Source organism: Melanotaenia boesemani, chromosome 16 (assembly GCF_017639745.1).
Source record: "Melanotaenia boesemani isolate fMelBoe1 chromosome 16, fMelBoe1.pri, whole genome shotgun sequence".
Lineage (NCBI taxonomy): Eukaryota > Metazoa > Chordata > Actinopteri > Atheriniformes > Melanotaeniidae > Melanotaenia > Melanotaenia boesemani.
The window spans coordinates 8,660,881-8,680,998 of record NC_055697.1 but is presented as its reverse complement, the minus strand read 5'-3'; the positions used below and the strand labels follow the sequence as shown (position 1 = coordinate 8,680,998).

The 20,118-nt window shown below is 40.2% G+C and overlaps 1 protein-coding gene across 2 annotated transcripts; it reads right to left on the bottom strand.

Moving 5' to 3' along the window:
* Positions 1–33: 33 nt before the first annotated feature.
* On the bottom strand, positions 34–19,984 carry march5 (membrane-associated ring finger (C3HC4) 5). 2 transcript variants are annotated; one of them, XM_042009589.1, is made up of 7 exons: positions 19,902–19,984; positions 19,571–19,669; positions 9,928–10,130; positions 2,522–2,652; positions 2,180–2,363; positions 1,831–1,997; positions 34–1,109 (listed from the first exon to the last, which is right to left on the bottom strand). In XM_042009589.1, exons 2-7 carry the CDS (start codon positions 19,612–19,614, stop codon positions 993–995), a joined length of 846 nt encoding a protein of 281 aa, XP_041865523.1. In that variant the 5' UTR covers positions 19,615–19,669; positions 19,902–19,984; the 3' UTR covers positions 34–992. The 2 variants fall into 2 exon arrangements, with proteins under 2 accessions (XP_041865523.1, XP_041865522.1); XM_042009588.1 differs by having other exon boundaries at positions 19,571–19,977.
* Positions 19,985–20,118: the final 134 nt, after the last annotated feature.

Sequence of the window (20,118 nt, the reverse complement as noted above, 5' to 3'; positions counted from 1 at the left end):
AAGTTTTACACGGGCTCAAATCGGACACTTAGATGTTTGAAAAAATACATTTATTCACAGAACTGGTACTACAGAAGTCCGATGGCAGAAGCAACATGTTTACAACACAGTTCACTTCGTCTCTTTTGGCATGGAGGCTTGAAAGTGAGCATAGTGGGAGGCTGCGGTCATCTGAGCTAATTATAACAGAAATCACACTGTGCTCTAACTAATCTATGTTTTGGGGTCATTTAACTCAGATTACATCATTGTCACACCTGCCTTCAAGAGTTTCCAGATTTAGACATTTCCACTCAAACATTAATTGGTTAGAACAGCATTTTACCGATGCCCTTTTTAGTTGTGGGACACTGACGAAATTTTACCAAATGACACAAGTTAGAGGCTGTAATTCCTACAGTGAAATTTAATCCCAGTTGACTTCAGAATCATGTGATGGCAAATAATAAAAAAAACTAGCTTGTTTTGGGTGAACTGACCCTTTACTTTCCATTAGTTTCAGCCAAGTATCTACAGCTTCAATGAGAGGGTTTCCAGTGGCGTTAAATGCTGCAGAACCGGCCTGAAGTTCACATTCAGGCAAATCCAGCTGGCGGGTTGGGAGAAGAACTGCAGTTACCAACAGAAAATGTCCAAAAAGAAAAGTTTGTCTGGTGTCAGTTTTCACCCCTCCCAGCAGAAAGTGCAGCTTTCTTTTTAAAATAAAAAAAAAAAAAACGTGGCGGAGCATCTGGCGGAGGTGGGCTCGACCAAACGTAGGGCTGAGATGGACGACGAGGCATCACATAGGAGCGTTCCGTCAAAACGAAGGCAAAGCTCCAGGCTGAATGAACGTCAACACTGCCAAGGCTTATGAAAGAATAAAAACTTAAATACAGAGTCTAAAGCATACACCTCTGTTAACTTCTGATCTGTGGTCAGTGTGTTATGTTTAAGATGGTTAATTTCTCCTATCAGTCGTAACATCCTCTCTCTGGGCCACGTGGTCTTCCTCAGGCTTCTTCCTGCTCGGGGAAGTTGAGGATCTTGCGGTGGGCTTGCCTCAGGTACTGCTGCTGTTTGAAGTAAACCTTAAACGCCCCTTTGATGGCCACGAAGGCGATGCCTCCCTGTGGAAACAAAACATGTTGAAAGACTGCTTAAAGACAGAACAACACATCAAAGAGTTCTCCAGTAATCTAGATTGAAAAAACTCCTCTGAGTTAAGACCTGCTGTAGATCTTTCTGGGTCAGGGTTAATTTTAATGAAGATAAAACATTCTGGAAAAAGTTTTCCATTTGCACATCATCAAGTGGAGAACAAAAAGAGGTGGAACAAACACATCTGATGACAATCTGCATAAAAAATAGTATAAATCTTGGCCTGGATGTCCAATATCCAGATTCCTGCTGGCTGTACTGGAAGCTCAGATATTAGCTGTTGAACTGAGGGACGGTGATTAGATTGTAGCTGATGGGTTCTCAGATCGAGTCACGTTCATGCATCATTTTCAAAGCTGCACCAGCTTGAGCTGCATGAAGTTGCATCAGCAAACCACCACAGGCGGGAGTGGTGGGTTTTAATTTGGTCCCACCATCTGCTTGTCTGTGCCGTAGTTTTCCCTACAAATGCAACAACTTCCGTGACGCAGCTCGTTTGTTTACTCTGCAGCAGCCTGTCATCTCACCACGTCTTGCATGATAAACAATTCCACTCAAGGATGCAGCCATTTATTCAACAGAGAGGCCTCATCTTAACCTCTGCAGAAGTATTAATTACCTATGATTTTCTGATTATTAAATAGGCTACAAACGCTGCGCTGGGTGTGTAAGGAGTCTGTTTGCACCCACCAGGATGGTTCTCTGCAGGTTGGAGTTGACGCTGCTGAACATGAGCTTCCCCACGATTGTGGCGATGGTGGGGAAGACCAGAGCGCCGCACAGGATCCGTGTGGCGGAAACGTGGTCGGCCAGAGGACTGGCCTCTGCGGGGATGCGAGGAACTGGGCAGCCGATCCCTGCGGTTTAAACATTTATTTTATTGTCAGTGAGAGTAGTTCACCTGGAGGGTCACAGTTCAGGAGCTTCAGGTGTGTGTAATGTGTTACTTCATTACCAAATTCCATTCAGTCATTTATTTACACAGCCTCTCCAATTATGCAATATTAAAAATGGGTAAAATGAAAGAGCGTGTCCCAACCTGGGAAGATGATGTTGAGGATCTGCAATTTGTTGGAGTACTTCCTCCACAGACGCAGGACATAGTCTTCCCAGCGGATCATCTTACCAAGGATCAGCATGACGGGGATGGTGGGTAGCCCAATGAGCAAGAACAGAGGGTCGGCCCGCTCCATGACATCCAGACCTTCCTTATGGCCCACCACCTGGTCAGCACAGAGTCAGAATTACTGCAGAGAAGTTAAACTGGTTGACCTTTTTTACCCAAATGGTACTGGCTTTTTTTGTCTAGAAATTAAGAAATACATGCATGAGGTTCCAAACTGCACCAGCTTGTTGTTAACCCAACGACCTGGAGCCATACCTGCATGACAGTGACGGCTCCGTAGGTGACAGCAGTCCAATAGATGGAGCCCACCATGATGCCGGCTGCAGCAAACGGGCCGGCCTTCGAGATGAGCCTGTCAGCTAGGTCTAGCACGTAAACCACGGGACCTGATGGAGGCGAACATCAGACAGTATGTAAGTCGATTCTGACATTAGTCAGAATTTACAGAGCTGTGCAGGAGCAACTAAATTACACTGCAATTAAGATCAACTAATGCAATTCAGAGTTGCATTAGTTGATCTTAAAGATTTTGTGGTGATCAAAGGAGAGTGAGTCCCAAAGACTGTCAGTGGAGTTCAGGTCTGGACTCAGTGGTGGCCAATCCATGAGTGAAAACAATGTCTCACACTACCTGAACCACTCTTTCACAACCTGAGCTAGAGATGCACGATATAATAGGCAAGATGTCGGTATCGGCCGAAGTCGGCTTCAAAAGTAAACATTGAATATCAGCCATTCCACAGATAATAAAATAACAGGCACTGGAAGAACATATTTCTAAGTCTGTTTTAAGTAAGATTGGAAGCACATGTTTTGTTTAAAAAACCGTTGTCTAATATATATAATTATATTGTATATATATCTCTTAGAAAAGAACATTTAGCAGTAGAAATTATTTTTTGTGATGTTTTGATTTTTTTTTTCACATATTAATTAAAACATTTATATGACTCCAGATATTTTTTGCTAGATGTTGAGGTCTTATTAAAGAAAGAAAGATACCGAGCTGGGAGGTAAGTGAGCAGGAAATCTAACACAAACAGTACTGTGCAAACAAAAAGCTTCCTTGTCTGCCTCGAGATGGAATTAAGTGCATTAAATCAACATCAGGAAGCTCACATGGAACAAACATGTGAAAAAAGAACATGACAACAATGCAGTCATGTGAAAGAATGCCTCATGTTTCCGGCGTATTGACACACAGGGAGGAGCGTCTTGAGGGCTGGTTCCTCCCAAGATTACAAATAACTGGGCTAATTCTCAAAGAGCATGTAACGAGCATTAATCTGAAACCCAAACTTGCCCTCAGCCCAGTGACATCCCCGCCCGACATCAGGGGCAGGACTGAGAATCATAAAAATAACAAAAAAGAAAAGAAATTCTCTGCTGCATCCTCCTCTCTGGCATTTCAAGGGGACTCGAGGGAAATCATGCAATATTTACAGAAAGGCAACCTGATTTCCTCACTCAGACAGACTCATCCACATCCTATTAATAACCAGCCCAGGAGTCGGTGGGAGGAGAGCGGGGTGGGGACGCCTCCGGAGGGACAGCACTGAGCTTGTGTGCGCCGCAGTGGAACTTTACAAGATCGCAGCAGATCATTCTGAGCTGAAAACCTATTTTCTCAAACACATCTACACTGCAAACAAAGATGTACACATATAAAGTGTTTATACTACTGCTGAGTATCTCACACGCTATAAATGTCTAAACCAGCCATCTGATGAGCCTCACCTCCATTCCAGCTACTGATAAACTGCTTATGATCACTTCAGAAAGCATCTCATTTCTAGCAGATTCTTTAATAGCAGATCTCACAGCTTGTGGCTGAATTTAGTCCCTCTTGGTTAAATTTATGTCTCTGCTTGATTACTAAACATTTTCAGTTAAGTGGATGTTCCTTTACTGCAGCTTGTTAATCCAAGGAATCTAAAAATAGTAAGACAAGGTGCAAGATCAGACTCTTCGGCCAGTAGCTAACAAACTTAAGACAAGCAAGACGAGTTCAGTTTACTGTTCTGTTCATACAGTATGTCCATACTTCATGGTAATAAAGGGATAGGTGTGTTTAGTAAACATATTACCATCCTGGATAACTAGTTTGGCTGGAGTTGCTGGAGTGCAAACCTCCATATATCTGTAAAATAAAGAAATGGTTGCCAGTTCATGGTGCTCCAGAGGGCGATGCTTACCGGCAGGAACGACTTCCTGCATCTTTCTGCCTGACAGTGTCTGACTGAACACATGTTCCACACATATGCTGCTTTTTCCTCACCGTGTCTTGTACAGGGTGTGTTCAGCAGCTTGTGCAGCAATCAGCTCCAGGTCAGTCACCAGCTCAGAACCAGCCTTCTTTATCAGTTTGTTCAGTTCCTTTTAGTCTCTGGCTCTGATGCCGCTGCACCAGATTGCACTTTCCACCAGACTTCTAGCAGATATGCAACTTCAAGGTGCAAACATTGAAGGCTCATAGCTTCCTTAAAAAGTAAGAGTCTCCTGTGTCCTTTCTTGTAGATGCTTCTGTGTTGCATTTCCAGTCTATTTTGATCTTCAGCTGAACTCAAAGGTACTTGTATTCCTCCATTACCTCAACCTCATCTCCAAAGATGTAAACAGTGTTTTGTTTACCTCTATTTCTTCTAAATATCACAACTAACAATGGAGTACAATTTTAGAGCAGGAAACCATTCTTAAGTTCTTTTGTTTTATTTTTATTTGTGAATAAAAATCTAAATCCAAACTGAGAAGTATCTTATGTGAAAAATCATACTTTTCAGTAACAAATCATATAATTTTTAAAGGATTTAATACGAGTCCCAAGAGCTTTGAGTTTCAATGTCTAAATAATGTCAAGATATTGTTAAAAATTCATTTCAGCAGGCTCTCAGAGTTTCATATTTTTTATTCATTCAATGTTTACAAGACTATATAAATGTAAATGTCGCAATTTAATGAACAAAACCAGATCAGGTACAAGCTAATTCACTCAAACCTGTGTCAAGTCCAAACATTCTGCTGACATTAAACACACAACTCTAAAAGGTTTATTTCAATATCCCACATCCTGGACAAATTTGATGGTGAAATTTCAGCTGAGCATCCTTTAAAACATCAGAAGTATAGTGGAAAACAATGCAGACTTCCTGCACAGGTAATCTCTGTTAAATAATTCTGTTTGTAAGGATTAGTAAGCATGAAAATGTTTGACAGAATTTGCCTAAATTTAGCCAAATTCTCCCCTACAGTTTGAACTTTCTTTCAAAGATCCTGGCTCAGGATTATTAAAAGATGGCAATTCTGAAACATCTCATGTCTGATTAAGAAATAAGGCCATGACGTATCTGCAGAGTGCAGAGTCGCTGGTCATTGTGAAAGTAGGACTTGGTTCATAAGCATTTTCATCGAGAGATGTCGGCAGCGTAATGTTCCTTATGTACGCTGCAAGGCTGTTACACAGGAAGTGAAAAAAAGAAAAAGAAAAGCTCCATCACCTACAGTTAAAGACACCGTTAGCTCTCCTTTAAAGACATACAAACTCCTGGATGTTTGTATAATTTGCCCACAATCAAGACATTACAAACACATGTTGTACAATTACAGCTGAGTAAATTTATTGTAGAAATGTTTAAGTGCAGCCTTTTGCCAACACTGCTCCTGCTCACCAGTTTAGGAAACAACACAAAACAATTAAGGTGCATTTAGTACTTTTAAAGATTCTTAATCTTACAACACAAGCGGTTTTTCTAAAGTAATTATTGATGCAGCAGCTCTCAGCTACCGCCAGACATTTGATGCTTTCCAGTAGTCCTTTTACTGGACCTGTGTTTGCTGACCAGACTAGGCTCACACTGCTTGAGTGTATCATCATTAATATTATGGAAGACTTTGATGACGGCACCGGAACCTTCTCCACTTTCTCCCCGGCTAAGCATTACGCCACCATGACCAAAGGGAACTGGGTCATCCTTAATGGACGCTAGCCGGATGGAGAACCAAGCAATTTATTTCAGCCACTGGCAGCAGATTCCATAATTAAGATCATTTTTAAAAAGGGGAAGAAGAAAAGCGCAACAGCAGTTTTTCAGTAGTGGGGCAAACACTGGCACACTGTTCTGACTGGCTTGTTTACTCACTCTGGGGTGAGGAAAGAAGCAGCAGCAAGGACACGGTGTCCTCAGAGATTGGCTGGCAGCGGCTTTGCAGCAGGTGCTTGGTGGGAGCAGAGCCAGACCAGCACATAGCTGCTCTCGTCTTTAAGTGTTATTAAAGTCTCCTCTTCTAAATCATAACTTGAAGAAAAGGACCAAAAATCTGGTAGATGTGTGGCTCTGAATCTGCCCCGTTGGTGGACAGGGGGGGTTTAAGAGCCAAATGAGTAGCGCCTGTCAAGCTTCTGAAAGTGAGGTGGCATCAGCAACAACCTTGTAAACACAGGAACTGTAGCAGCTTTCCAGCTGTGCTTTTTATCTCGACCTGTAAACAGATTCAGCTCCATCCCCGGGACGGGAAGCTCCATCCCCGGGACGGGAAGCTCCATCACCGGGACGGGAAGCTCCATCCCTGGGACGGGAAGCTCCATCACCGGGACGGTAAGCTCCATCACCGGGACGGGAAGCTCCATCCCCGGGACGGGAAGCTCCATCACCGGGACGGGAAGCTCCATCCCCGGAATGGGAAGCTCCATCACCGGGATGGGAAGCTGCCATTCAAACACTCAAGTTTGAACCCATAAAAGCCAAGACAGTCAAATTCCTGCCGGTGGCATATCTGGAGGGAAACTAGTGTTGGTGGCCTGTAAAATGTGCAGACAATAAATATAAAAGAAGCTTTTTGTCAGTATGACCAGAATAAAGGACTGAGTCAGAATTTGCAGCAAAACACAGAAAGAGAAAGACAATGAAATCCTGCAAAAACCTCTGAATATGTCTGTTAATAAGCGTTTTTATAGGTTAAATCAACAGAACAGTTTGCAGTCTGGCCCGTCTAAAGTCACGCAGCGCCAACGAAGCAATGTTCCAAATCATCATCTGATCACAGCATTGTTCTGCTCTACTCTCCTGTCTGAGGAATATCTTGTTCTTTTCCTCATCACAGATCTGACATCAACAGACCTGTAAATGTGACGTTAGAGTCACAGAACAACAGCTGGGATTTCATGAATTCATTGGCAGAGCGGCAGCGTCACTCCACTCGTCGGTGCTTGGTCATGCTTTTATAAGCTGCTCTGCCGCCTCCTCCCGTGACCCATTTACACTCCTACTCCTCTCTCCCAGACAAATCCAACATCCCCGCTCACCTCCTTTGCCACTTCTGACGGTCGCTAATGGAATTAGAAAAAAAAAACTTTTCCCTGTGGTGGAACAGCTTCTAATCAGACACTGTCCACATGATTCCAGCTACGACTGAGAAAATTAACATCTGAATTCAAAACATGCTACCAAAAATCTCATCTCTAGGAGTAAGTAATATTGTTAGAAATAATAATAAAAATAATTAAAAAAATAAGGTTACTGGCCTCCTTTCATTTCCTCAGTCTGTCAGTTAAACTGTAAAGATTTAAAGGAGCAGCTAAATCAAAGATAACACAAGCTTCTGGTTAAAAAAGTCTCGAGCCTTCTGATGCCTTGTAGATCATTCTCTAGGAAAGAATCTTCCTGGACATCAAACACAGTAAAGAGAAATGTGATGTATCCATCACAACACTCCACTCATCTTTATCAAACTGCACCAGCATCTGACTGCTTATAAAATGAGGTTTTCAGTGAGAATAAACTATTTATTTCTGCTGGGCTGCAAGAGTCTTTCATTGTGTTTTTTTGTTTGTGTGTGTTTTTTTTTTTTGTTTTGTGATAAAGTTGGCCAGGCTTGACAAACCACAAAGCCGCTGTATGATCATATGGCACAGTGAGAGAAAACACTGAGGCAACGAGTCCAAACTGTAAATTCTAACACTAACCTGCGAAGCTGAGGCTCAATTTGTGATGAAAACCACATGAGGAAGACAGCAACACGAACACAGACAGTTATGACAAATTTGTTTATGCTGTAATTCCTTTAAGTCCTTTCATGGTCCAGCACCAGGGTACATCTCTGACATGCTAGAACGTTACTAACCATCTCAGGCTTTGAGAACCTTGGGGAGTGGTCTCCTGGTGGTTCCCAGAGGCAGGACTGAACATGGCGAGGCTGCTTTTCAGTGCTAAAGTCTGGAACAGTCTGCCTGACGGTGTAAGACAAGCATCTAGTGTGGCCGCGCTTATGGCAGCTGAATTTATTTATTTCTGTACCATCTGATTATTACAGATGGGTGGAGCTGTCACCCCCACCCCAAAAAAAACAAAACAAAAAACAAAAAACAAAAGGGGACCTTGTCACATTACAGCGTGATAAAGTTTATTGTAAAAAAATGAATGAAAGTAGCCTGTATGTATGTAGATGTTGTTGCTACATCTTTCTGTGCGTCCTCATTTGCCACATACTGATGAATTTCTAATAAGTGCTTTTCGGTACACTGAGTGCACCTGACCTGATGGATGGTAAGGGATCAGAGAGGTTGACAGACTTATTCCCAAATGCCAAACAAGCGCCCATAACAAGCTCTGACAGAAATATACAGACATATATGCTGAAGTGCAAGGCAACATCTAAAAAAAAGGTGACATGAAACATTCATTTTATGACACCGAAGTGAGTGACAGCACAGCCTCTGTAGCTATATATACACCTGAACCCGTTTACCAGCTGGGCCCAGGCTCCTGCTGGTTAACATTGTCTTTGGTCCAACTTCAGTCTCATATTGCAACTTCTCTATGAGGTGAGATGGCACAGGGGCAGCTGAGACAAGCATATGAACACTAAATATGTCCAGCAGTTCTTCGAATGATACAACTATAACTAGCTAACCAACTAACTAACTAACTAACTAACTAACTAACTAACTAACTAACTAACTAACTAACTGGTTCTGACCAAGAAAAATGTTCCTCTTAAAAAAGTATGAGGAAATCAGATAAAAAAATAAAGACCAGTTCTGACCAAATAAGCAGGTTTCGGTGCATTTTCATCATGAGTCATGGCTTTTAGGAACAATTGAAGCCTTCATCACTCCAAGGTGTCTGGGTAACTGAGGCGGCTGCTTCACCAACATGCTGTTGGTCAGTCAGCCTGGAACCAGGCCTTTTAAGGTATACAACTTTCTATTCTTTGTCAGACTGAAACAAAATATTTATCATCACAGAAGCAAGCCGGCAAACTGAGCAGCTCTCAAAGCTTTGGATTTAGTTACAGGCAGCAAATATTCAAAGAAGTCTGTTTACAATGATCTGCTCTGTAATGTTGCTTCGTGGTTGAAAACTGCCACGATATTTACACTTACGACATTTTTGACTCTATAGCAAACTCAGACTCAAGAGATAAAATATGTCTCATAAGCTCTTCTGATCACTCCAGACATATAACTTATAAAACTTTAACTACAACACTGGAAGCCTCCATTTTTCCATGAAAGGGGGTTAAGAGAAAAGTACCCAGAAAAACAGGACAGCTGGGGCAGGACTGCCACATCGCTTTGAGCTTAAATATAACAACTCAGAATTTCTCTGGACTATTCATGTTTTTAATTTATATCAACTTGCTGTACTTCCTGAAATGCAACCCACCTAGTTTGGGAAAGACAATGAGGTATTCTGCATTGCACTGTGGACAGGCCACGCGCGCCGTGCTGTTGCCCCGCTGCTTCTCATCCACCCAGCGCTGCAGGCAGGCCTGATGAACCCACTTGGTTGAGCCACGGCATCGACACGGTCGCACCCACTCCGCCGTGCGGTCGTCTTCGTCTGTGGCAAAGCACACCCAGCAGCTCCTAAGACAAACGTACACACCCACAGGTGGGATAAGATAATAAAACAGACACACACACACAAGTGGAAGAAAGATATTTTTGTCACCATTTACTGTAAACTGGTTGTCTGCCATCCTGCTGTCAGCATGTGATGAAAAGAATTTCCATTAAGGGTCCATTTCTGATCACATCAGATTGATTTCCCTCTTTTCTTTGTTTGACCAACTTTTACTAAAAATAAACAAGCTAAGCATCGCACCTAGTCTACCTGTGTATTTTATTTTATTTTTTACACACAATACACACCACTTGTTTCCCAATTTCCCTGACCTCACCATAGTACATCTCCAGCTGTGATATTAAATTGTTCATAATTCTCAGCATTGTGTGACTGGCTAGAAAGTCGCCCACCCATGTGCTTCGCTTGCAACTAATTTAAAAAATTCAGGGCAGTGATGCTTAGTTCTTTAGCTAAGCCGTGATTAGGTTATAATATTTGTGTATTATACAAGTATAATAAAGAAAAACAATCAATTCACAACAATGAACTCTTTTTAATACTTATTTAGGGCTCAGAAAAGCCTGTTCCTAGCTAAACCACAGGATCAGGAAGTTTCTAATGTCTTCACATTATTTTCAGCTCGTCCATCCACATGTGATATTTATCTCCCCATTTTCCTAATTAAAACCGACGTACATGGTCTACATTCTACATTACAAAACAACCTTTAATAGATGTCTGTTTTATATAACTGAACAAAAATATGATTTAAAATTAGGTCTAACAAAAGTTTTCATGTACCTCTTCTCTTACTAGGTTTACACAACTAGCCATTTCTGCCTGATCCAAAAGCAACACACATGTACATTTTACTCTTCCCTGTCCTGTTTTTAACAGGTTTACCAGGAACAGAAAACCCCTGCCCTCTTTCTTCTCTAAGGAGCAACACTTACACACTGACTGCTTTTAATTTCTATTTACACTAGTAATAATAGAAATATGCAACTGTGGTATAAACTATTCTATTCTAGAGTCATTTAGCAAAAGCTTTTCTCCAAAGCAACTTAAACAGGTGGGGACATCATAATTAACTGGTAGTCAGACTGCTGTGAGTCCAGTTGGAAACAGGTGCTGCCGTGTAGTGCTAGAGGCAGTGCATTGTTTTCCCCCTTCCCAACAGTCCTTTATTTAATTACGAGATCAAAATGTCATCACACAAGATCATCTTGGGCGTAAGTGGACGCAGCTTATTCAGTGCCGAGTTGTGCCAAAGAGCTGGTCAAATCTTTCTAACTCATTCCAACGAATGGAAGAGTTAATTGTGGAAACACTCCTCAAACAGCTGAGTCTAACTGCAGATCGAACGGTCGACTGCATTCCTACAACATAACAGATCACATCAATCTTGCACTGGATGTTGTCTTGTCATTAACCAGTTTCAGAAATAGTGCTCCAATATATATGTGTATATATGTGTGTGTATATATATATATATATATATATATATATATATATTATTTTCAATCATGAACAAATGCTTCGAAAAGGTTGCAGTTTTCTAGAAAACTATATTGTTGCTAACTCCAGTAGTACTTTAGCCACAGTGCTTGACTCAGCAAAACTCCACAAAACAGCATGTACAGCATGTACAGCTTTCCTACCCCCGCAGCTAAATAATGGATGCCAAATCCGTAGCCTTCTGTCATAATCATATGGAGATCTGTGTGTACTTTATTTCTAGCTACATGAGCGTTTGGGGAGAGGTACCTGGTCCTCTGTCACAGACTGGGTGGCAAACCTGGGTTATGTGCTCTGCTTGCATGTAATAAATTATTTTCCAAGACTGTCCTGGTGCTGAATAAAACATGACAATGCAAGACAAAAGGATTCGGGTGAAGGTGCTCGGATGACATGTCCAGCAAAGGGCCACAGCGAGAACATGGGGTGAATCCGAGCCTGACAGGATCACCAAGCCTCTTTTCACACTCTAGTCTTAATTGAGCTCAACCCGTAGCCATCCCCTCCGGTTTTCTTCTGACAGGTACTATGAAGTTGAATAAATGGATTAAATTTATTACATGAAACACAAAGCTGAAAAAAGTTACTAATGAATAATGTTTATTCGTTTGTATACAGTGGCTAAGGAGGCACAGAGGCAAGAAAAACTGAGGCAGCAATAAAATGTAAGGCTGACACTTTGATGGACAGTTGTCTCCACATAGGCACAGAAATGAGAGCTACCTTAGATTCTTCCTGTAACCGAGCCCCTGAGCATAACAGGATCCAATACAACAACACTGAAATGTTACCCTCTGAGAGAAACTTTAATCTCCAGCTCACTGTTGCATCAGACCTGTTTAACAGACCGTTTAGGCAAAATAAGCCAAAGCTACATGTGTACAAATGTCCCCTGAATACAGACAAGATCTTCTGTATTTTTAAATTAAGAGACATAGGGGGGAAAAAAAGAAATACTACACTTGAAAAACCAACACATGACAACTATAAAATCATGTGCATTTAACATTTGAACAGAATATATTATTTTAACATGTGCAGAATTGTTGGACTTTCCAGGAATGGCAGTAGAAGAAGAAACAGTTGGTTTCTATGTAAACAAACACTGCTGCATTCATTGATATCTTACCAATTTCCTTTTCTCCTCCCTTAATAATTTTAATTTCTTTTGAAATCCCAAGCAAAGTATTTGCGCCACATATTGACCAGTTCTGTTTTGGCCCCATTAAATAACATCTGAGTAACAAAAACAGTGAAATACAAGCCATATTGTAAAGCATGTGATTTTTCAAGCAAACCAATCTGAACAACAATCAGCCAAACCCGACCGTCTCTATAAGAATTAAAACTTAGATCCAAATGATTCTGATCAGATCAGAATCTTCCAATTTTTATGTTTTTGTGAAGTATTTACTGGCAACAATAATCAAGCAAGCCAAGGCTGTTTGTGTGCATATTTACATATTCAAAGGCATTTCTGTACAAGAATAATTATTCTTTTATAATATCTTTCTTGTATCACCTGACTGATAATCAAGAACTAGAGAGTGTGACCCGCTGTGTTAGCCACTTAGTAACATTATTAACAGGCAAACTCAAGAGGGGTGTTACCGTTTTGGTGTGTTAATCCAACTCATGCAAATAACTGTTTTGAAACTTCAAGGGAAAGTGAGCAGCAGCTTGTATTATCTCTTTGATTTCTGAAAAATATGCCAAGATCAAAGGACTGTGCAGCAGTGAAAGTCTGCGGATCCTTTAGAGCCACTAAATGACGCTCTTCGCATCAACTGCAGATGCAATTCTGATGACTGAAGAAGACACAAAGCTGTGTCATACCACCACACACACACACACCAACAACAGCCCATTAAATAGAAAGAAATGTAGTCTTACACTGGGACTAACACTCTATACAAAGACATGCATAGCTACTCTGTCATTACCTCACAAGTCAGGCTCCTGTTCTTTAAGAAGTGAGTAAGCCACCCAACAAAAGACTCCTTTCACTGATCAATGGTCATGTGACTGTGGGAAAACTGGATGGTCAACAGCAAAAGAAAAATAAATAAAAAGGCAGGACATGAGAGAACCACATTCTGGTGTACCAAGATCTTAAAAATATAAGGAGTATATGGAGTGGATTTTTGTCCCAGAGATAACACTGACCGTCAGATTGTTTTAATCTGTGTAGAATCCAGTTTCCCAGTCAGAGATTAGTAGCACCTTTTATGAGTTGGTGTCTGGTTTAATGAGTATTTTGTAAATAAACTGGAGAGTGTCAGTAGTTTCTTTGAAAGGGTTATATGTTCTTAGGTATTTTCCACACAAGACTGAAAATAAAAGGATGTCATGATAACACTGTACAACCCAACATCATCAACCCCTCCAAAAATAACCAGGATTTGATCTTTTCTATATAAAATACTTTTATTACATTTAATACTCTATAATATAAAATAATTTATATCTAAACAAACTACTTAAAATTTAAGCCATATTTCTGAGAGGTTTGGTTACACTATGTTGTTTATCTGAGATTCATAATTAAGCTTTCCCTGCTAATAGACTAAGACCATTTAAACCCACGATAGCCTCAGACAGTTCCACAACCAGCAAGCATACTTTAAGTATGTGCACTGCTAATCGCTGTAAGTAACCTTTGTACTTTAACATGGACAGAGAAATTCAGGAAACAGTGTTTGTTTATGCTTTCATTGCCCACAGTTGCCTGGCTTTCATTTTAAGAAAGCCAGGGAAGTTACAGATTACAGTTAATTAAACCAAGTCAATTTTTAAGAGCTCACAGTCCTGTGGCTCACATCTCAGGCTCATATGCTGTGATCATCTTAAAAATTGTGATTATAATGGTGCTGCTTGTAAATTTTCAGTGTAGAATATTATGAAGCCTTGAGTTGGGGCAGAGGCAATATGATGGTCTCAGGTGAAAAATGTGTGGTATGAAAAAGTCTGATCTGCTAGATAAACCGCTTTGCATAAGTAGTATCACTTTGTTTGGGCTTCCATGCATATTAATACCATTAATGCTATTTATGCAAACTGGAGAGTCCCAAGACAAGACGAGTCAATTACTGATCTGCTTTTGATTACAATTTGTTGAAAATATCAACAACCATCAGCATGAGGGTTTACAAAAACCATCATATTCCTCTAAAATAAAGCTTGTAAAGTACTGTCTAGATGTATACAAAAATACTGGTATTTATGCCTATATAATTATAGGATCTACTGTAATGTAAGTCTGCCTGTGGACACTCACACCAATTGAAAGCATACTATGCATTACTTACACTGTAGCTGCAAGGTCAATCATTTATTTTCATATGCACTGCAAACATGTATAGACTTGTCTCAATTAGCAATCACTTAACCCTAATACTCCCTTTAAAAAAATCCCCTTTGTATCTTAAGGTAACATAAATGTGTGCAATAATCAAGCAATACAAAAAAGTTAGGATTTTTTTTATTTCCATTTAGACTTTTAATGTTATCTAAACCAGCATCAGTCCAAATTATATTTATCAAATATTATTTCAATTTTTATATTTTAACTTTTAAATTGCCATTTTTTGGTCAAGATGTGACTCAATTTGATAGTTTAAAAACACAAACAAATCTATTAAAATTCATTATAGTTTTAGTAAAATGGATTATTTATGGTTTGATTTTTGTTAAAGATAAGCAAAAAATTAATTTATATGCATTATTTGTTTTTGCTCAGTGTAAAATACTCCAGTTTTGGACCCTAACACACAAAAATGTGCACATAAAAGTCATTTAAAAAAATATATGTTTTTATTTATTTTCACTTTTTTATTCTTCAAACCAGCCCCAGTTCTAATAATCCACATCAATGATTAATGAATTTTTAACTTTTTCAACCTCTACATTGCCAAGATTTGATTATGGTGCGACCCCATTTTATGGTCTAATAACACAAAAATGTATTAATTTATAATATACTTAATGCCAACTGGATTATTTATTTTGAATCTGAACAAATTTTATTTTTATTATTACAGTCTTGTATGTCCATCCATTCATTTTCTGCTGCTTATCCGGAGTCGGGTCGCGGGGGTAGCTGCCTAAGCAGGGAAACCCAGACTTCTCTCTCCCCGGTCACATTCACCAGCTCATGTGGAGGGATCCCGAGGCGTTCCCAGGTCAGTCGAGAGATGTAGTCCGTCCAGTGTGTCCTGGGCCTTCCCCGAGGCCTCTTTCTGGTGCGACGTGCCCGGAACACCTCACCAGGGAGGCGTCCAGGAGGCATCCTAACCAGATGCCCAAGTCACCTCATCTGGCTCCTCTTGATGTGGAGGAGCAGCGGCTCTACTCTGAGCCCCTCCCGGATCATCGAGCTTCTCACCCTATCTCTAAGGGAGAGCCAGGTCACCCTGCGGAGAAAACTCATTTCGGCCACTTGTATTCGCGATCTTGTTCTTTCGGTCACTACCCACAGCTCGTGACCATAGGTGAGGGTGGGAACGTAGATCGACCGGTAAATAGAGAGCTTTGCCTTTTGGCTGAGCTCCTTCTTCACCACGACAGGCCGATGCAGAGTCTGCATCACTGCAGATGCCGCACCGATCCGCCTGTCGATCTCCCGCTCCATCGTTCCCTCACTCGTGAATAAGACACCGAAATACGTGAACTCCTCCACTTGGTGCAGGACCGTATTGCAGACCCAGAGAGTGCATTCCACCCTTTTCCAGCTGAGGACCATGGTCTCGGATTTGGAGGTGCTGATTCTCATCCCAGCCGCTTCACACTCGGCTGCAAATCGCTCCAAGGAGAGCTGAAGATCACGGCCCGATAAAGCCAACAGAACCACATCATCCGCAAAGAGCAGTCTTGTATGTGTCAAAGATTAGCAGCAAAATGAACCACTTGAAAGCTACCTTCCCTCATACATATTGATCACACAGTAATACAACGTGCACACTATTGACAATAGCGCGTGCACAGACACACAAATTCAAATCCATATCTCCCCTTATTCACATACTCATACACACACACACACACACACAAAAACACACACACACAAGCTTAAAGCTGGGGAGCTTGTGTGGGGAGCAGAGGACAGGGGATAAAGTGCACGCTTTCCTTGGCAGATAAAGTGGGTACTTTCCTTATTTGGCATTTCTATTGAAAATGAGGTCATCGGGAAGGAAATCCCTCCGAGCACAAACAGAAAGTTCTTGGCCTCAAATGAAGAGGAGAAATGAGAAAATGTATGTTCTATACTTTGTATTCGAGCAGGATCGAAAATAGTAGTTTAAATGGATTTCAATTTGCACATTTTTGTGCTTAGGGCGCAAATGAGGTGTAATTAAGATCATGTTTACAACAGCCTAAAAATAAAATTACACAAAAAAAATTTAAAAACATAAAAAAATGCTTTATTTTGATTCCCTCATCTTCATTAAATATGCTAGAAATTAAAATCCAGAAAAAACAAAATGTGCTTGGGTGAGATTAAAGATTAAGTACAACTAAATGAGCTAACTGTCATTCATCAATCATGCACTTTTCATGGCATCACCTTGTCTGTATTTTGCTGTAAACGTGATGTATCTCCTTGAGATAAGGTTTAGAAAGCAAACATATGTTTTTAATGTTCCTACTTTCATTTCAAATAAATAAATGGCTGTTCTTATAAGAGTTAGAATAATCACGAAATTATTAGCAGGCTTACACTATTATACCATAAAAACAAGAGAATTGCAATTTAATAACTAATTAATCGGCTACTAAAAATTATAATTATGACAGACCTTAATATTTATGGCAAATTTTATCAACCCATTCATATGGAAAATTTAAAGGTGAGTATTCTGGACAACAGTATCAGATCAAAACAAGAATATGAGAAAGATGAGCAAGAGCCAGTGTAAGAAAAAATGTTTAGCTGGATTGAAACATGTCACCTGCATCTGCTTATGAAACACTGCATTGCAGAGGCAGCTGACTGCTTGTGGCAGGCCCAGATAAGAGCCTGGGGGGCTGTGTGTTTGCCAGCGATAAAGGCCTGATACAAAATTGTCTAAAAGCAAGAACACATGACATACATCTCACTGCTATCAGGCCCTCAAACACTGTCTGGGTTATTGCTTCTCCCATACACCTGCAGCACGTAGCTGAGGCACTTTCCACAAAGCCCACCTGCCCTTTCTTTCTTTTTGCTACTGTACCATGTACTTGAGAAGTGGGTTCAGAGTCCAAAGTTCAATATTGACAGAAAGTGCAGTGTCAAATACCTCTTTCTACACACTGAACATGCTATCAGATTCTATTTTTAAGGAAATTGTGTAAAAATGTGCTTGGACTTAATGTTGCTGCTTCTCACCTCCACTCTGGAGGGTGGCAATGGCGACTGAACCCAACATTACCCTGGTTCGTTGTGTAACATGTAACTGAGGTTTAAAAACTCATTTCTCATGTTGTGGAAGACTTGTCCGTTTTGTGCACTGTTAGGTTCATGAAAATAAGCAAAACTGTGATATCCAAAATATACAAATATAAACGTTTTCTGTTGTTGCAATATTACTTAAGTAAAAAAGTATCAAGAACGTTGTGTAATTTCTCTTGGAAGTCTTGTTCATACATGTTAGATACAAAAAACTAATTTTGTTTACATAATGTTTGTTGTTTACATAATCAAATCTGATATGTACTAAATCTGAACTTAAACAATGTGGCTTATAAATGAATGTTGCTTTGATCACCTGGGCAATTAAGATACAACAAAGACCATAAAATGGACCTCTGACTATACAGGATAAAGCTACAAATCAAAACCCCACACTTTGGATTAGATTATCTTGGGCCACAACTAGTTGAGTTATAGTATAGCTTAACTAAAACAATGCCTCACAAATCCAAATTATGCTTGCTAACATGAAGCCAAACACAGTTGTAATAACTGTGATGGATTTGTCCCTAAATACTTGTTTGCCAGCTGCCTATAATAAGCAGAAGAATCATGTTCTGAAAATGTGAGTGGTTGCATGTTGGTCCCAAATAAACCATGTTAACAGATATTTCTAATAAAGTGAAACAGCTAGGCTTTTATCTCTCCATGTAGCTAACTGCCTAAAAATTGGCTTTAACCCACTCCTGTTTAGGACTACAAATCTTTCTTTTTTTTCAAATCCACCAATAAAGTGTTTATTCTATCGATCTATCTATTTCTATGTTTAATGTTGGAGCTCATCACACCTGCTGTAAAACAAGTTCAATGGGCTTCAAAATGTGTGTGCTGGACAATGGACATCTGTGACATTTTGATATGACATGGTGCTTACGTGTCTTAACCAGACAAATACCAAATACTGCCATTTCAGCATGGCAACTGTTTTTGTTCTGCTTTCAGTTTTGGTTGTTGTTATTGCACTTCTTCACGAATAACCTACCAATAACCTACCTACCTCTCTTCTAAGCCTAAACTTATTTTTAGTTTTTTAAACAAATTAAAAGGAAGCTCGTCATGACACTCTTTGTGTCTTTTATAATAAACAGAATGTGGTATGTCAGATAACCATCTTACAGAACCGAGTTGCCTCCTTATGTAACGATGAATACATAACGGGACAAATGTTTTGGAAGTCGGAGATCTACCAGACACTGGGATGAGGATGAAAAGCACCCCTTTACGAACTATTAGTAAAAGGTTAAGGTAATATACGATCGTTTCTTGAAGAATCAATCAGTCAATTTAATGTTCGTAGATGGCGTCAACCCTGCAAAGTAGATAATGACACACAGTAGTACTTCGAAGTCAGTAGTATAAGGTTATTTAGCTTATAACGAAAACCAAGAAATTCTAATAAATAAACAATTCCAGTATGTCTGACAAACTGTTGTGATTTACCGTAAAGCTACGTAACTGTCACTAGCATGTTAGCCTTTCACTTTAACTCACCTGTCCAGATTCTGCTGCGTGACCACTGCACTCTGTTCCGCCATTGTCACAGACCGTGACAATAAGGTGAGGCCCTGTCTTCTTGGTAGATGGAGTTAACTGTGTTATAAATAAAACATTAAATGACACTCCTGATAATTTGCTGCAATGGAGTTTTTGGCGTTAAATCTCTTGCTAGCTAACTAGCTACATAGGCCTTTGTGTTGATACAGCGCGTAAGCCACAAACGAGCCAAGTATTAAGCATAAAACTACTCCCACGCGGTCATGGCTGTCTAAATAGCATTTCTCTGCGTTCGATGCACTATTTTGAGTAAAAATCCTCTTTAAACCTGTTATGGCCTCGTTTGGCTTGACCGTTTGACTCCATTGACTGTCCGTCTCTGAGGTAACGTCAATAAAGCACGCGTCTGCGTGATTACGTCATCAAAACAAGGACCACACTGCAAAGGCACCTTTACCTGACATGGGAAACGTAGTTTCACGATGTATTGATCTATTATTATATTATATTATATTATATTATATTATATTATATTATATTATATT

Bases quoted from the DNA above. Each gene is read 5' to 3' on its own strand.
- march5 (XM_042009589.1), bottom strand. From the start codon at position 19,614: ATGGCGGAACAGAGTGCAGTGGTCACGCAGCAGAATCTGGACAG. The intron at 10,131-19,570 runs GTGAGTTAAAGT...CGTTTGTCTTAG, and splicing joins ACGCAGCAGAATCTGGACAG to GAGCTGCTGGGTGTGCTTTG. The intron at 2,364-2,521 runs GTATGGCTCCAG...TGTGCTGACCAG, and splicing joins GAGCCGTCACTGTCATGCAG to GTGGTGGGCCATAAGGAAGG.